At 36.6% G+C, this 17,657-nt stretch overlaps 2 protein-coding genes across 3 annotated transcripts; both read left to right on the top strand.

Annotated features, from left to right (window-relative positions):
* Positions 1 to 7,767: 7,767 nt before the first annotated feature.
* Positions 7,768 to 10,899, top strand: LOC147284099 (SNW/SKI-interacting protein-like). Its single transcript, XM_086243564.1, has 2 exons — positions 7,768 to 8,063; positions 8,773 to 10,899. Exon 2 carries the CDS (start codon positions 8,794 to 8,796, stop codon positions 10,612 to 10,614), a length of 1,821 nt encoding a protein of 606 aa, XP_086099690.1. The 5' UTR covers positions 7,768 to 8,063; positions 8,773 to 8,793; the 3' UTR covers positions 10,615 to 10,899.
* A 143-nt stretch (positions 10,900 to 11,042) lies between these two features.
* Positions 11,043 to 16,614, top strand: LOC147284098 (S-adenosyl-L-methionine-dependent uroporphyrinogen III methyltransferase, chloroplastic-like). 2 transcript variants are annotated; one of them, XR_015122289.1, is made up of 7 exons: positions 11,043 to 11,706; positions 11,995 to 12,072; positions 12,176 to 12,245; positions 13,061 to 13,338; positions 14,716 to 15,009; positions 15,775 to 15,980; positions 16,311 to 16,614. XR_015122289.1 is itself a non-coding variant. In XM_086243566.1 (5 exons), the coding sequence occupies exons 1-5, from the start codon at positions 11,176 to 11,178 to the stop codon at positions 14,863 to 14,865; spliced, it is 1,107 nt and encodes a 368-aa protein (XP_086099692.1). In that variant the 5' UTR covers positions 11,044 to 11,175; the 3' UTR covers positions 14,866 to 15,719. The 2 variants fall into 2 exon arrangements, 1 of the variants encoding a protein (XP_086099692.1); XM_086243566.1 differs by lacking the exons at positions 15,775 to 15,980; positions 16,311 to 16,614 and having other exon boundaries at positions 11,044 to 11,706; positions 14,716 to 15,719.
* Positions 16,615 to 17,657: the final 1,043 nt, after the last annotated feature.

Genomic DNA, 17,657 nt, shown 5'->3' with positions numbered 1-17,657 from the left:
TTCACATAACCATAAATCTCACCTCCAAAACCCTCAACCTCGAACCCTTTGATTGTCTTGGATCTCTACTTTTTGCAACCCTCATCTCACTATGTTCATTGATGTCACTTAATCGGTTAATAAAATTTGGGCATAAAGGCTTCGACTCTCGTGTGTTTTCATCGCCACAATATTTGCTCATGTTCGTAGGGTTCTTTGTTGGTTACCCCAACACTTATTTCTTAGAGATTGTCGAGCTATTTGGGTTTTCTAATTAGTAGAGATGGTGATTGTTCTTTGGTTTTCTGATGTTTGGAGGATTTGGCGTTGGCTTGGAGATCGCTCTCCTTTGTTTTGGTATGTATTAATTCTTTGTTTGTTCCGGTGTTACTTCTTTTCGCATATTGAATTGCCCATGGTTGTCAGTGGAGCTTATTATACCTTGGAGGCGGCTATGTTGGTGGTACTCTTCAATTTTGTAATCTAGGGTTGCCTTCGGTAATTGGGTTGTAGATCTATTTTGGGCATTAATGTTTTTTAAGTATGTGTTTTGCCTATATATGAGATTCTTTTTTGTTTTTTGCTTTTTAGTTTTGGTGTTTTAGGTTTGATTCAATGAAAGTTGAGGATGTTGGGCCTGCCTGGTACTTTTCCATTACAACCTGTACATGGGCTTTATAATGTTTCTAATTATGTTTTGTATGTTTATTTGTTTATCAATGAAGCTACAATTGACAAAAAGAAACGGAAGTGATTTTCACACCCCACTTTTCTCCACTCAATTTTTAATATTACTTCCCTTTCTATTTTTAATATTTTTATGAGTCCATTAATTATAAGTTACTAACAAAGAAAAACATTAATAAAAAACACTCAATCCATTTCTATTAACTTGCGGACACTTTCCACTATCTCAAAACATAACATGCGAACACCTTCTTTTCTTGGCCAAATCGATCTCTTTCTTCAACTTTATCAAATTGACGATTGTTTATGTTCACTCTCAAGCATCATTCTGCAACTGCTACAACAACAACGAAAAAAAGAGGTCAATCTCTACAGTTTCATCTATAGTAACTGCAACTGCAACTGCAAGTTTGCAACTCCAATAAACTACAGTTTCACTTGCAATTAGTAATTGTAATTGCAAGCCTGTAACTCCAATAAACTGCAGTTAGTAATTACAACTGCAAGTTTGCAATTCCAATAAACTGCAGTTTCAGTTCACTTGCAACGTTCCAAAAATTGCAGTTTCATAAACTGAGCTTAAAAAAAAAAATCAAGAACCTTCTACTGATAAGAAATCAAAGTAGAAGTCTACCACGAGCTGTGATCATGCCCAATCGAGGAGAAGCTGGAGTGGTCGGAGCAGATCCAGAAGACTTCGATCAAGCTCGGAGCAGATCCATTACTTCTTAATTGGCGTTGAGATTTTCAAGGTCGTTGACAGCAGCGCTGCTCGTGGTGGTGGTGTTCGTCCCGGAGGTGCTTGCTTTGTGAAGAAGAAGAACAAGAAGATGATGAAGATGAAAGAGAAGAGAGTCATAGCAGGGGGAGAGAGAGAAGATGAAAGTGAAGAGAGAAGAAAGAGAAAGACAAAAAATAAATAAAATGGCAATTGACCAGATTTCAAGATAAGCCAGCTAGCTGCAACTTGCATTGTTGTTAAATAAAATTAATTGGTGCACTGGAGAGTAAAAACAATAAGTAAAAGGTCGCCTAGGGTAATTAATTTTCTTTTTATTATATTCTTTTTATTTCTAAATTTACCCTTTTATTACATTGTCTCGCCTATTGTTAGTCTCTTGAAACCACCGATAATTCCTTTCTTGGGTCTACCTTTAACCATTTACCTAAATATTTTTTTAGAATATCCATAGTGGCCGTAATTCAAAACACCATTATTGCACTTTCTAGTGTCATCAATGAAAAGCATCTCAAACACACTTTTTCACTCACTAATCTAGTAACAAAACGATACACTTGGTTACAAAAGAAAGCTTGGAGCGCCCACCTCGATCTATAATGGCCAAGAAGTTCCTTTCATATATGCTATATCAATTATCAAGTTCTTGAAACAACAAGATTGTGTGTCTTCCATGTAGTCGATCAACTTTTTATTTGAAATGCAATTTTGTCTGTATTTGGAAAAATCACAAGAGGTTGCAAAGACCAAGGTGTGGTCTTACGATGAATGTGCTTTCCTGGTAGTGGTCCAATTGCCACCTATTGGTGATCCATTTAACTCAAAAGTATAAGAGGGAGGTGTTTAAAAAGCCCAACTGTGATCATGTAATGTGTGCTATTCTTTGGAGATGGGACATACAACATTGAGATGTTCTATGAATGCTTAAACATAATAGATTTTTTTAAATTGTTCATTGTGTTTTTGTAGTCGAGAATAACTCATGGCCAATTGGGGTATAAAGAGTAGATTTGGAAATGTAGATAATAAAAGTATATTAAAAGCATTAAAAAGAGAGAATGAGTGCAAGTAGAGAAAAGTAGAGTGCGAAAATCGCTTCCCAAAGAAAAAAAAAAAAAAGCATTACTTATTTCTTACACTACATGCATTGGTTGTATAATTATTTAATTCTTTTAAAATATATGGGCTCATTTGGTTGCATACATGGATTTGGATTTAGCGAAAACCCAAATCCAAATCTTCTATTTGGGTCTATTTGAGAGAAAGAGTATTTGGATTTGGCCCAAATCTACTAGGAATTTTAAAGACCAAATGCTGAGGATTTCAAATAATTAGAAGTGGCAACTCGTGTTAGTGGATCATTTTTGTGTAGTGTCATTTCGTGTTCGTAGAAATTTGAGCCAACTCTAACCCATTTCATTTAACTAATCGTTGAATGATTCAATCCTAACCTAACATGTTCATAATTGTGTCGTGTTCGAGTTGAACCATATATCTTGTGATTTAAACAATTAAACACAATTTCCTTTAATTATTTATAACCCAACACTATCACTTATGCATCACCTATAAAACAAAATCTATTTAATTAACAAATTAAAATATAAAAAATTCTAATTATACAATGACTCAACTCAATGTCATGTCATATTCATGTTCTTGTCAATAAATAGTCAACCTAAGCTCGTTAATTTCGTCTCAGATTCGTATCGTGTAAAAAATTGTCACCTTTACAAATAACTTCCAAACCCTAGTTACTTGAAATCTCCAGAGCTTGGCTGGCACTACCTACACTATTCCCATGTGCGCTCCCATACCCCATCCATTGTCTCTCTCACATGTCCCAGGGTATTCATCCTCTCTCTCTCTCATATGAGAATCGTGCAATCACTGATTTATTTTGTTGGTGCAATGGGCTTGATAATTCCGGCAAGCCTACCATTGTGATGGGGAAATAGGGAGGACACCAGGGTTGTCAGTCCCACACTCAACTTCAACATCAAGACCATCACCTACCGACAGTAAAGTTTTTCTTCAAGTTAAAAACAACTATGAAAAATTGCCTACTTGCTTTTTTCATTTTGCCTATTTTTGTTGGCAGTTGCAAAAATTGCAATTTTATATCATTCAAGTAATGGGTTCTCATGCAATGTTTGCTACTCACTCTTAGGTCCATTTTGAACTTTTAGCAAAATTTATGGAAAAAAAAAATCTTAAATGAAAATGGGTCATTTATTTTTTTATATATAATTGCTTGTTCTATCTTCTCTATTGTATGATTTTGTAAACTTGTCTTCTTTGCACTGATGCTTAAGAATACAGCAATATTGTGTAGTCATAAGCTATGAGTATTGTAAAGGAGATATGGCAGCTGAGCATAACATTGTTTTGTTGCCATTACAACAAAAATGGAGCTAGATTAGCAAATTTAAGGCTGCTTAATTCAAGCTAATGAACATACAGTTGTTGCTTTTTGAATTTTCTCTCAAATATGGATTACTAATTTCATTATGAATATTTATTGTTGAGAAAAATAAAATCTCACTCATTAATCCATTTTCATTTCCCCTATTAATCTTGAATGTTTTATCAATTATAGGTTTGGTATGGACAACACAAAGTACTCTTGTGGCAAAAAAAAGAGTATGTTTAGTGAATTAGAAGAAACTTGTTTTAAATTAAAAAAGAAAAAGAAAAAGAGAGAGACTCATGACTTAGAGCATCATCAATGAATAAGGCAAATGATGGGGTAAACTTTATTTGTAGTGTCATGTTAGATTTTGGGCATCCAATGAATGAGGCAAACTCATGGTCAATTAATTTTATTTTATTTTTGTCGAATGGTCAAATTAATTTGATCAAAGGGAACATCATGGTATATTAAATTATAGAAAATAGGGACCCACTTACTATTCAACTAATAAAAAATCTAATATCTTCATTATTTCATCAATTCCAATAATACAAAATCAATAAAATAATATTTGTTCTAACTATTTGTCTCATCCATTGGAGTGACAAATTTTTATGTCAAAGTGTCACTTGGGTTAGTAAGGGCCAATTTGATATTACTATGAGGTAATGTGGTTGTGAGAAATAGTTGTTGTGGGGTAAAGCAACCTTCTACCTGCTTATTTTGAACCCTAAAAAACAACTTATTTTGACTCCAGTTTTAAAAATAAACAGCTTCTACTTTTTTTACCAAACACCTTTGGGTGGAAAACTTTTAAACTAAGCTACTTATTTTGATCACACCTCGATCAATACCAAACTAGGCATAAAGGACATTTTTAGCATGTAATGCCCCAACTCTCAAGTCCATAAACATTTATACAAATACATTTTTAATGAGCCAAATACATGCTTAAATGAATAAAAACCTTTATTCAAAATCCTTTGTATCAAAAATAGTTAACAAAATCAACTAGGTCTCACTGTCTCGTCTTTTCCCCACTACTTCCTCAGCTTGCTTATCCTGCAAAACACAAATCCTACACCACATCCATAATGCCGAGTTATATAACAAACCCGGTAAGCTCATAGAGCTCGTATGAGTAAAATAATTAACAGAAATCTCAATTCATAATCAATTGACACAAATAAATATTCATCAAATCACATAATATCCATTCACTAATGATTCAGGCATCAAGATAATCATAATTCTTCAATTTCACCATAATCAGATTATCCAAATAGTATGAAAATCATTCCAACAATTCAAGCCTAATCATCCACTATTAACCTCAACTATAATTTAGATGTCTTATTCAATATCTCTAAATTGATTCACCAGAATCCAAACCACACATCATATTCAGTAATTTCATGGCAATTCATAATAACTCAAGTAATCACTTAATAGGAAAAATTATCATCATTTCCATTCTTAGGATTCAAGCCTAGAATTATCCTTTTCTAGCATACAAACAAACAAACAAGTTAAACAAATAGACAATTTCACTCACAGTACAACTTTACTAAAAGACCAATTTGCCCTTCATGGTGCCTTCGCTCGGATTTCCAATCCGACAACCAATTAGCATCGAGTTAGGATTTCCGAGCCAATACAATCATGTTAAGACCAACAAACAACCACAATCACAACATGGTTCATAACTAACGAAATGGTCGTGGGTTCAAAAACTGGTTCTTTCAATTTATCAACTTTCAGCTCAATCCAAGGTAACCAATAGAAAAATGAGGCAGAGTGGATCGATTTCGATACCTGGGTCGACATAAACAGCAGCCGGATCACCGGGAAACCGCTAGCCTTTAGAGGCTCTATTCTTTATCCTGGGTAGTCGTCGGAGCTAAAAAAAGGTATGGCTAGACTCACCGTGGCCTGGGGAAGAGAACCCAAGTGGTCGTTGGGCTTGATTCCGCCGGAAAAGAGGTCAACGCTGGCAACTCCCGTTCCGAGTTTTGACTCGATTTGTCGTCGTTGATGACTGGATGGACGATCGGCGACCATAGGAAGGAAGAAGAGGAGGAGGCGAGCAAAACCCGACCAACACCTCTAGCGCCACACGCTCCAGAGAGACGATCAACGAGGGAGAGAGAAGAGAGAGACTCGGGGAAGAGGAGAGAGAAATGTGAGAGGGAGGAGAAATGAGAAATAAAATCTAATTTTGGGTTTATAAAACTTTTGGGTGCAATTTTACAAAATTGCCCCACACTTGCACGGTCCATAACTCCTAACTCGTAACTTCGATTCTCGAACGGTTCGCGTCTACAAACTCGTGGACTCAAGACCTTTCCAACAAGCCCAAACTTAAAATCAAAAGTCAACCTTTGGGTCAAACTAATTTAAAATTTAATCCAAATCAATTTATTTCTCAAATAAATTCCCAAAATCTTGAAATAAAATCTCAAATAAAGATTTTGAAAAATATGGGGTCTCACATAGCCTATATATTTGCTACCCCCCTTGGTGATGCTATTATAAAGGCAACCTCAATAGGAGTTGCAATTCAATTTTCATTTTTATATTAAAATAGCACAAGGTGAAACTCAAGTGTTGCTTTTGAGTTGAAATCAAAAGTTATATACCAACGGGGGTTCAACTCCACATTTGTAGGCAATAAAGAGCCGCCACTTGTCCCGCAAAGCACATGGGTCTTAGTTGGAAAAGCAAGTAAGTCTCGCTTCCTACCTAGCCAATAGCCTTCTCGCATGGATCTCGTGCCTTGAAAATCGCTCCCAACCTTATGTTATGCTCCGATTCAGTTCAACTTAAAGTTCAGTCTATTGAACTTTGAAGTGCAACTCAGGCAAAGTTACCCTCCATGGGAAACTCAATTTGGGTCAAAAGTTGCATGAATTGGAGTTGATCCACTCCATTGAGCTTGCTCTAAGGGTACGTTTGGTTCAAGTTTTGATGGTTTGGGAATATGAAATCAATCTTATACCCACGTTTGGTAAATGCAGGGATGAGAAATGGTTTCTTGACCTATGAGAATCTGATGCACCCAAAAGGGAGAAAATGAGTCCCTCATTCTAGCTTGGGTTTTGTTTTTCTCTCCTTTTGGAAAAACATTTATTACACTTTTTCTAAACAAATATACCCCTTCTAATATTTAAAAATACCAATTATATATAATACCTTCATTTATTACACACCTTCATTCATTATATGTTAATAGATGAGGTTATAATTTAAAATTTGAACAATTTTTATTTCCTATTCCTGCACAAACCAAACATAGGAATGAAAATAAAAAGGTAATTCCTAATTTACTTTCCCAACATTACCAAGCACAGTAATAAAAATCTTACACTCCATTTCCTTAAATGTAAGAAATCAATTCCGCGAACTAAATGGGCCATAAGAGATCACAAATTCCCAATACATAGTAGGCTGAAACAGATATTTTCCTTGTGATGGGCCAGACTTATTAGACCACCCAAAATGAGGAAAATGAATCCCTCATTCTAGCTTGGATTTTGTTTTCCCTTCTCTTGGAAAAACATTTATTACACTTTTTCTTGACAAATATACCCCTTCTAATATTTAAAAATACCAATTATTATACCTTTTTTTATTACACACCTTCATTCATTATATGTTAATAGATAAGGTTATAATTTAAAATTTGGACAATTTTTATTTCCTATTTCTACACAAACCAAACAAATGAATGAAAATAAAAAAGTAATTTCTAGTTGATTTTCCCCGTATTACCAATCACAGTAATAAGAATCTTACACTCCATCTCCTTAAATTTAATAAATCAATTCCGCTAACCAATTAAGCCATAAGAGATCACAAATTCCCAATACATAGTGGGCTGAAACAGATATTTTCCTTGCGATGGGCCAGACTTATTAGACCAACCAAATCCGGCACACTAAATCCGCAAGGGCCCAAAACACCCCCACAAAACAACAACCAAACTACCAAAGTGAAAAAGAAGCCGAGCCATGGCGATTTTTCCCCCTTTTCCTCTTTGATCTGTACATTATCGAACCAGCGTCCGACCTCAAAAAGACAGAAAGTCTTTCGCCGCCATGAAAGCTTGAAGCTTCGGATTCAATTCTCTGCCTCCTTTATTTCCTATTCCTATTCTGTGTTGGATCCGTAACCAGCAGATATCACAATCCTATTCCGTGTCCACTTTATCTAACCCTATTAAACTCTTCTTCCTCCTCTCTGCCAGTAAGTTTTTTTTTGTTTTTTTCCTTATGGTTGCTGATAATTTTGATTTTTGATTTTATCATCTATTCCATGAATTGATAAAGGAAATCCCTTCAGCTATTCCCGATTGCTATGATCATTTTTTCTTAAATTGTTTCTCTAGGGCATTGTACGGCAGTAGGGGAATGAATTTTATAATTTCTTTGTGAATTTTGATGGCTGAGAGATGCCCAAGTAATTATAAAGTGAACACCTTTCTAGGAAATTTACTCCAGAGACGGTTTAAGTGAACAAGTTCTTTAAGGTGGTTATCGAGAGATACCCAAGTTATTTGTTTAAATTTAATATTTAATGTCAGTGGTTTATCTCGGAATCGAGGTTTATTAGTTGCTAATAGTTTGAATTCGAGCTGATTATTCATTGTCTTCAATCTCTGATTTTAATCACTTTGTTTAACTTAAATTTATTATTTGAAAATTTTGATACTTTGTACTCTACTACTCTGTTTGTTGGAATATTACCACAATCTGATACATACAGGAAAAAATAGATATGAAAAAGCATTAAATGGAATTATCCTCCTTGAGTTCTCTCATGTTTAGAAGAAGAAAGACATAAAATTTGGTCTTTAAAATTCCTTTTAATCCTCAATGTTATCTTAATCAGTTAGTGTTGTTTGCTTACATTTTTGCACCGATTAATTGGTATTGTTTCTGGGTTATATGTTCAGGTCCCTAAGTAGCTTATCACCATGGCGGCTCTGAAGGAGCTTCTTCCGCCTGCAAAATCAACCACAACGACTTACTACGACCATTCAAATGATCCCTGGTTCAAGCAGCGATTTAGTTCAGCTGAGGTAGAAAAAGCTTCTGTCATCAAGCCTAATCCTGTACCTCCTTACTTGAAGCGTCAAGGCTTTGTTCCTCGGAAGGTAGAGGATTTTGGGGATGGGGGTGCTTTCCCGGAGATTCACATAGCTCAGTATCCTCTTGGCATGGGCAGGGACAAGTCCTCAAAGCCCGGAACAAAGATTCTTCCAGTCACTGTTGAATCCCATGGGAATATTGCATACGATGCCATTGTTAAGCAGAACGAGAATTCAAAAAAAATTGTCTACTCACAACATAAAGATCTTGTGCCTAAAATTTTGAAGAATGAGGAAGATCAAATGGACGAGGATGAAGAGGAGGAGGAGATGCAGAAAGTGATTGAAGAAACAACAGCAGAAACAAAAGCTGCACTTGAGAAGATTGTGAATGTTAGATTGAGTGCTGCACAGCCAAAAAACGTACCCAAACAGTCGTCAGATTCGAAATTTATCAAGTATCAGCCATCACAGAAATCCGTGGCATTTAATTCTGGCGCGAAGGAGAGGATTATCAGGATGGTGGAGATGCCTGTGGACCCACTCGAGCCTCCTAAGTTCAAGCATAAGCGTGTTCCAAGGGCTTCTGGGTCCCCACCCGTGCCAGTCATGCATTCTCCACCTCGCCCGGTGACTGTGAAAGACCAGCAGGATTGGAAGATTCCACCTTGTATTTCAAACTGGAAGAACCCAAAAGGGTATACCATCCCACTGGACAAACGTCTTGCAGCTGATGGTAGAGGCCTTCAAGATGTTCAGATTAATGATAATTTTGCAAAGCTTTCGGAGTCTTTGTATGTAGCAGAGCAGAAGGCTAGAGAAGCAGTTGCGATGAGATCTAAAGTTCAGAAGGAGATGATGATGAAGGAGAAGGAAAGGAAAGAGCAGGAACTGCGGTCATTAGCTCAAAAAGCTCGTTCTGAGAGAACAGGTGCAGCACCCCCTGCTGCTGTTCCAATGCCTTCTGAGAGAACAGCAATGGATACTGATGTGAGAGGGGATTATGAGCGTCCAAGGGAAAAGGAGGTGGATTACCCAAAGGAGACAAGGGAGGAAAGAGAAGAGAGGTTGCAGCGGGAGAAGATCCGTGAAGAGCGACGCCGAGAGAGGGAAAGGGAGAGAAGGTTGGAGGCCAAAGATGCAGCGATGGGGAAGAAAAGTAAAATTACAAGAGATAGAGATCGTGATATTAGTGAGAAAGTTGCCCTTGGCATGGCTTCTGCTGGAGCAGGAAGAGGGGGAGAGGTTATGTATGACCAGAGGCTGTTCAACCAGGAGAAAGGAATGGACTCTGGGTTTGCCACTGATGACCAGTACAATGTTTATGACAAGGGCTTGTTTACTGCTCAGCCTACACTTTCAACCCTGTACAGGCCTAAGAAGGATGTTGATTCTGATATGTATGGAGGTGCAGATGAGCAATTGGATAAGATTTTGAAGACTGATCGCTTCAAACCTGACAAAGGATTTGGAGGATCTGCCGAGAAGACCGGTCCAAGAGATAGGCCGGTTGAGTTTGAGAAGGATGCTGAAGAAGCTGATCCATTTGGTTTGGACCAGTTCTTGACAGAGGTGAAGAAGGGTAAGAAAGCCATGGATAAAGTTGGTACAGGAGGGACAATGAAAGCAAGTGCTGGGTCTTCAATGCGGGATGGCTATGAAGGGGGATCCAGCAGAACTCGTATTGGGTTTGAAAGGGGCCGCTAAGCAGTTCTCGTCAGTTTGTTTTGAATTAAGTCAATCTATATTAGCCCTTGTTGTTTTTCTTGTTGCTTATAAGGTGTTCTCACAAGAAGTCATTAGTTCTCTGAAAGCTTGACTGGCTGCGCTTGTATGATGTATGAGTATGACCAGTGATGAGTCTACAAATTCTTAATTGTTAGCTAAGTCTTTTTAATATATGATGATGATGGTCATGCCATATTTTAATCAAATGTGTAATGGTATTTCAGAAACATTATATTCATTTCTAAAGCAGAATCAGTTGATTTTCTTTGTGAAGTTCATAATAAATGGTTGGTTCTTTATGAATGACGATTTTGACATTCACCCAAAGCAAAAAGGCGAAGTTGCCAAAAGAAAATAAAACTAGAAAAAGCGTCCCTCTTTAGAGCCACTTGGCCTCCTCGTCCTCTGAAGAGTCCCACATTCCAAATCAAACACAACCTCTTACTGTCACCCCGCAATACTTAAATAAATAGGCTGCCTACACAAACTCAAGTCTACGCTGATTCTCTTTCACTCTTATTCTTTCTCTGTGTGTGTGTTATGGCTCTTGTCTGTAGGCTTCAATCTCTGTCTTCCTCTTTATCTTCCACCCGTTTCAGAAAACCCAACTCCTTAAACCCACAACCCATTTGTTCTTTACACTTCAACTCCTCTTATTCTTCACCTTTTACCGAGAAGAGTTCTATTGAGAGGTACCAGAGAGACCAGTGGCTGTACAAGAACCAATTAGAGCAAACCACTCTATGCTCTCTCCTGCCCGACTTTGATTCTTTAAGGCAAAATGACATTGCTTTGCAGCTACCGGAGCTGAGAAAGCTGCTTCAGGTGCTGAGAGAGAAGAGAGAGAGTGGAGGGTGTGGTGGAGGCAACTGTGGGCCTGGCAATGTGTACTTGGTGGGGACAGGGCCTGGGGATCCTGAGCTCTTGACATTGAAGGCTGTGAGAGTTATTCAGAGTGCTGATTTGTTGTTGTACGATAGGTTGGTGTCCAATGATGTGTTGGATTTGGTTGGCTCTAGTGCTAGACTTCTCTATGTGGGCAAGACTGCTGGGTACCATAGCAGAACCCAGGTAAGCACAAATGTTTATTAGCATTTCTTGTATTAGCTGAAACCAAATTTCACATTTTTGTTTTGTTTGTCAATTGGGTTTCTAGTATGGATTCTCTCTCACTATAAATTTGAAATCGTTGGGCAATTTGGTGAATTGTTTATTTGGGTTTGTGGTATGGGCCAAATGTTTTAATGAATTGAATTAGGATTTTACTTGACCTTTTATTTGGTGACACATAAAGTGTGGTTTTGCAATTGGGATTATGTTGAATTGGGAAATGAACTGGATTGTTTTACCCCCCTTCAGGAGGAGATACATGAATTGCTACTGAGTTTTGCTGAAGCTGGAGCTACTGTTGTGAGACTAAAAGGAGGGGATCCACTGGTGAGTTTCTATATTGAATTTCAGAAAGCTATGACAGTTGTTACAGGTTGTATGGTGCACTGTCTTGTAAAATTTGTAGTGAAACATATTGTTTGTCTATTAGGTGTTTGGAAGGGGTGGAGAGGAGATGGATTTTCTGCGACAACAAGGAATTCAAGTGCAAGTTATTCCAGGTACAATTATACATCAGTCTCAGTAACTGTTATGTGGTTGAGCATTTTTATGAGAATATTAGACTGTGTCATGGACATTAGATGGCTCCGTTATTTACCCATTGTTTTTCAAAGTGAGGATGCTCAACATCTTGAGTGGAGCCGGTGTAATGTATGCCATCCATCTCAAAAAATTGATAAAATTTCAATTGTCATTTCAGAAAATTTAGCATTGTCAGCAGTGGCAACAGATCTGTTACCCTTGAACATTATGAGCTATGTAATTCCTGTTGCAAAACTCTATTTTTTCAGTTGGTTCCTTAACATCCTGACATTTCATTGGCATTTTGCCCTCATTGAAAATTCCTTATGTAAAAGGTACCTGAGATGAGTTTACATTGCTTCTTAATTCCTTAAGAGTCTTTTGAGCACATAGGCCATAAAACTTTAAGTATGGACAAGGAGCACTAGTGAGATGAATTGAATGGATATGAGGAAAATAACATGGCACGGTAACTTTTAATTTGAGGGAAAACTCATGGTAGTCCTGATCATTTTGACTATGCTATAAGGTAGTAGGACTCTAGGCACAACTTTCACCCTATCTAGGTTGTGGCCATTTTTCATGTAGCAAAGAACTCCTAGCTTTCAGACCAAGAAGAAAAAGAAGGAAACCCCAGCTTGCCTGTTTCAAAAAAAAAAAAAAAAACCCTCCCCTTTGCCAAATTGTACATCCTTCTTTCACTTTGAAATATTATTTTCTGAAGAAGTAAAGCTCTTATATGGTTTGAGACTTGCTTATAAATAATCAGTTTTTATTTTTTTTTACTTTTCAGGCATTACTGCTGCTTCAGGAATAGCAGCAGAGATAGGGATTCCATTAACTCATCGAGGTGTTGCAAATAGTGTCAGATTTCTCACTGGACACTCCAGGAAGGGAGGAACAGATCCTCTATTTGTGGCAGAGAATGCAGCTGACCCCGATTTGACCTTGGTGGTTTACATGGGTTTGTCGACTCTCCCCTCTCTTGCTCAAAAGTTAGTGCATCATGGTCTGCCATCAAATACACCAGCTGTTGCAGTTGAGCGAGGGACCACACCTCAACAGCGCACGGTAAGGATGATCTTCTATTTGTGCATTGATCTGGCTCCCATGTGTATACCGTTTTGCATTCCAGATCTGTCCATTTCTTTACCTAAATACCTGAAATTTATATCATTGTTAGTGTTAGGACATCAACCATTAATTATAAAACTGACAACCTGGGAGAACTCTGTTATTTGTCGTAGACACGAGGTTGTCTTATGCCTGTGTGGAATGTCTAATTGCCCCTTCATAAGTACGTAAATTACCAAATATTTATTGATATATCTATGCAAAATAGGACAATAGAACTGTCATGGACAATGAATATGCCATTCAAATTTGGAGAAGCTTGTCAAGCATCATTTAAATCAATTTGGGTCTCCTTATCTTTACTTAAATCAATTTAGATGTCATTTCTTTAAATTGTGCAACTATATATGCTACCGGTTCTCTATTTTCTGTGAATTATAGCAACTGATTGTCTCAGGGTATAAGTATAGTCATGGGTTTGATTCTTGAAAGTGAGCATTTTCATGTAAAAGTACTCCAGGTTAGAATTAGATTCATTGCACACTAATAATCAAATAAGAAAGCCAGTAGCTGTATATATGTCTACCTTATTGCTCTGATGTGTGTTTCAAGATGCACTGACTAATTGATCTATATATTGCTCATTGCAACAGTCACAATGAATTCACTTAAAAGTATGTGGCACGTCTGTGGCCACATATTCCTTATATATTTCCGAGGAACATTTAATGTGAAATATGTTTTTTTATTGAGATACAAAATTTTATTAAAACTCTTAAAAACATATAATCACACTGGACAAGTTGTCCACTAATATTTCGAAACAAAAAGCTAGCTATCAGACACTAAAAATTAAAATTGCAATTACTGTAGAATGACCTGAAATGGTGAAACCCAAAAAAGGCATTCTGATGCAAAATATGTTAATTGAAAAGGCATTCTGATGTAGCTGCATTTTTACCGAGTCTTTCCATGTTTTTCAAAGGACATTGGATCCAAGTTTTTAGTTTTGTTGCTTGTTTTTATTTAATTTTGAAAATTGCAGGAGGGTATGATTTGTACAATGATATAAAGTACTAATGAAGCTGATCATTGGAAATTAAAATGATATGTGTCCAGTATGCTTGATTTATATTAATGATCCCTTTCAAAGTCTGTGATACAAGCATAGTTTCTCCCCCTTGTTGAAGAATTTTAAATCGAAATAGAAATAAAAATATCCTTCTATTTTAGTAATGATATGCATTTGAATTATTGTTTTTTTGCATATTTGAACAAAGCATGTTTGCAGATAGGCATACACACAGTATGAGCAGCCCATTTCCAGTTTTCATGTTGTTAATGATAAGCTGATTATTTTGCAAATTCATACAGGTTTTCGCAGAACTGAAGGATCTTGCTGATGAAATTACGTCAGCAGAGTTAGTATCACCAACGCTGATTATCATCGGGAAAGTAGTTGAACTTTCACCTTTGTGGCCACATCCTTCGAAGGAAGTGCCCTGTCTTGTAGAAGTGATATAGACACATTTGAGCATGCACACTAGTATTTATGCCATCCAATTTGACTTCAAATCTTTGGCTCACTGCTCATGACTTTGTGTAATTGAGACCTTCCAGCTCATGATCAAATCAATTTGAATGACGGAGGATGATCTTGGTTAATAGGTAAATTAGCTGCTGCTATTGATGGAGGCACATCTTGTTCTGAGATTTACCGACTTTGATTGATTTTAGAATGAGCAGAGCTGGATTGTGTTACAAGTATGATGCTTCATTGGACCAGTCAAATTTCTTCTGAGGAAGAATTAATCTCCTGCACTGAAGAGAATGAGTGAGCTGTGTTTTTGTTCACTGGCAAACACAGAAAACAAGCCTTCTGAGATTAAATTAATCTTAAACCAAGTTATTAGCATCAGGGTCATTAGGTGGAAAATTTTGTAACATAAGTGATTAATTTATGTAGACAATTGAAGAGTTTTTTTCAATTTCCTCAATGATTTGATTTTGCAATCAAATTTCCTTCTATAAATTGGTTCACATTTTCAATAATGTTTTCTTGACTGGAGAAGAGACTTTCATCAGATTTGCATATCCACACAAAGACACGTGATTGTATTAAGGACAGATTGGAAACCCTGTTTAGGAACCAATTTTGTAATATGAAGTATTAATATTGGTAGTAACTTTAGCTCCGAAGATATTAGTCAAAGACAATTGAAACACACCCATAATATAAGAGATAAAACTGGAAATTCTCATGTTACATTGGGAGGAGCTTCTCTGCTTCTGGTCAGCCTATAAATGGCAGTTCTAACACTGTGTACACTCCAATAATGCGCATGCCGGTATATATGATTTTTCTCCTCCATTTTTGCTTTACACTGTGTATATTATTTTCTTGATATCCTGCATTTTTTTTTCTTTTAGCAGGTTTTCTTTGGTTCTGGCAATCGCCTGCACAATAGATTTGCTGCAGAAGCTAGCAGGGCCCAACACTAATGGAAATTTCTCAATGGAAGCCTGAAGAAGGAGCTACAAATTCATCTAAATATCTGGGAGGTTCCAAGCTGAGCTCTGTGGCACATTCCTTTGCAAATTGTAAGTGACAGACATGGCCAATGAACATATTGACAAAGGTGATGCATCTCCTCACTAATATATATAATTTCTTCTTTTCTATTACTAGAGAAACAACAAATGGGTATGATAGTGAAAACCGATGGCCACTATGTACTTCAAGTAATTGCATTACTGCTTTTTTTTTTTACTACCAAATATGAATTTGGCGTTTTGAGAGGGACCATGTTAGTTAGTATTGATGTTTCTTCATCATATCAGTTCTGTTCTGGCTGATATAAGTTCAATAATGTTTCATGTATGGCAAATATAATACTCTTAGTTCCTGGGTTATATTTAATGTGGATCCAAATCCATTTTAACTACTGAATATTGATTGTGTTGCACAGGATGCACTGGATAGACATCTGAAACTTCTACACAAGCATTACAATATAGGCTGGGTGCCTTCCCACTTCCCAGGTAGTTTTTGTACTGCAAAGTTCTTGGAGAGATTCTATATTGTCTCCTACTGTGATGACCTTGTACACATGCACTGAATATACTTATACCTTGAATTTGTTTAATGGAGGTCTATATCAGTGAGCAACTTAGCTAGAACCTAGTTCATTTCCCTTGTTAAATATATACATCTCATCTTTTGCTCTGTTTTTTTAATTTTTTCTTCCTAATTTGCAAATGAGCATGAAAACCCTCCAGAAATAAGAATGGTGCTGAATTTATTTGGACTTAATTCATTCTCTTCTGTTACACTTCATCATACCTTTCATGAATCTAGCTCAATTATCTTTTCATCAAATTTACAAAATAAAAGGCATCAATAAAGGTTTTGGGCTCGGACACAATACAGAGTTTCTTAATTCCTCAAACTTTTTCTTAATTTTGACGCTTGGTTGCTTCTTAGCTGCACCCGCTAATTAATATGTCGACTTTAAAACAATTGGTTGTCAATACATACTAAATAGGCTTCAAGGAGGGGGGAAGATGCAGTTGAAAAAAGCAAAAATCATTTGAAACCCAAATTTTATTGGACATATGCATGCATGCATGGGTTGGGCATAGGTGTGAAAATGTTGAAAATATCTCTCATAATTTGGCCATAGCCCATAGCTCTGTAAGTTACTTGACTCTTCTTTTGCCACATCATTTGGGCAGGTTGTTGAGTTGGTACCTTACCAGCATTAGTTGGTCAATAAATCAAACCACAGTTCTTAAAGTAGTGGAACCACTTGCAAGTTGCAACACATCCTTGTAAGGGTGGAACTTACTTAGTCAAGTTGATCCGACCTCTATTCTCTATTGAATTGACTAAGAGATGCGACTAACAATGTAGTTATTAAATATGCACACTAGCAACTCGGGGCATTTCTTAATATTGAGTTAACAATTATCCTATGATATACAATTATACCTAATATTTAATAGTGAAAAATTTATCTTGAGTGGGAAGACTCAAATTTTTAGGTCTCATACGAGTGATTAGGCCTTCCACTATGGTAAACCCATTTTTTGTGACCTAAAACCCATTTTGGGTCACAAATAGTGTTGTGATCCAATTCTCACTGCAATGGTGCTGTGACCCATTTTGGGTCACAGTGTTTTATACATATTTAAAATATGTCTAATATTGATTAAGTGATATTTAATTGATAATTTTAAATTTAAAGTATAATAAAAATTATTCTATTGATCTTATTTTAATGAGATCTTTAAAATAAGGTCAATATTGAATATAT

The sequence above is a fragment of the Dryas octopetala genome, chromosome 5 (assembly GCF_963921425.1).
Source record: "Dryas octopetala chromosome 5, drDryOcto1.1, whole genome shotgun sequence".
Classification (NCBI taxonomy): domain Eukaryota; kingdom Viridiplantae; phylum Streptophyta; class Magnoliopsida; order Rosales; family Rosaceae; genus Dryas; species Dryas octopetala.
The sequence above is the reverse complement of the archived record's forward strand: the minus strand, read 5'-3'. Positions and strand labels throughout refer to the sequence as shown.

Coding starts and splice junctions, on each gene's coding strand:
- LOC147284099 (XM_086243564.1), top strand. CDS start 8,794: ATGGCGGCTCTGAAGGAGCTTCTTCCGCCTGCAAAATCAACCACAACG.
- LOC147284098 (XM_086243566.1), top strand. CDS start 11,176: ATGGCTCTTGTCTGTAGGCTTCAATCTCTGTCTTCCTCTTTATCTTCC. Junction 12,246..13,060: donor TCAAGTGCAAGTTATTCCAG/GTACAATTATAC, acceptor TTTACTTTTCAG/GCATTACTGCTGCTTCAGGA. Junction 13,339..14,715: donor CCACACCTCAACAGCGCACG/GTAAGGATGATC, acceptor AAATTCATACAG/GTTTTCGCAGAACTGAAGGA.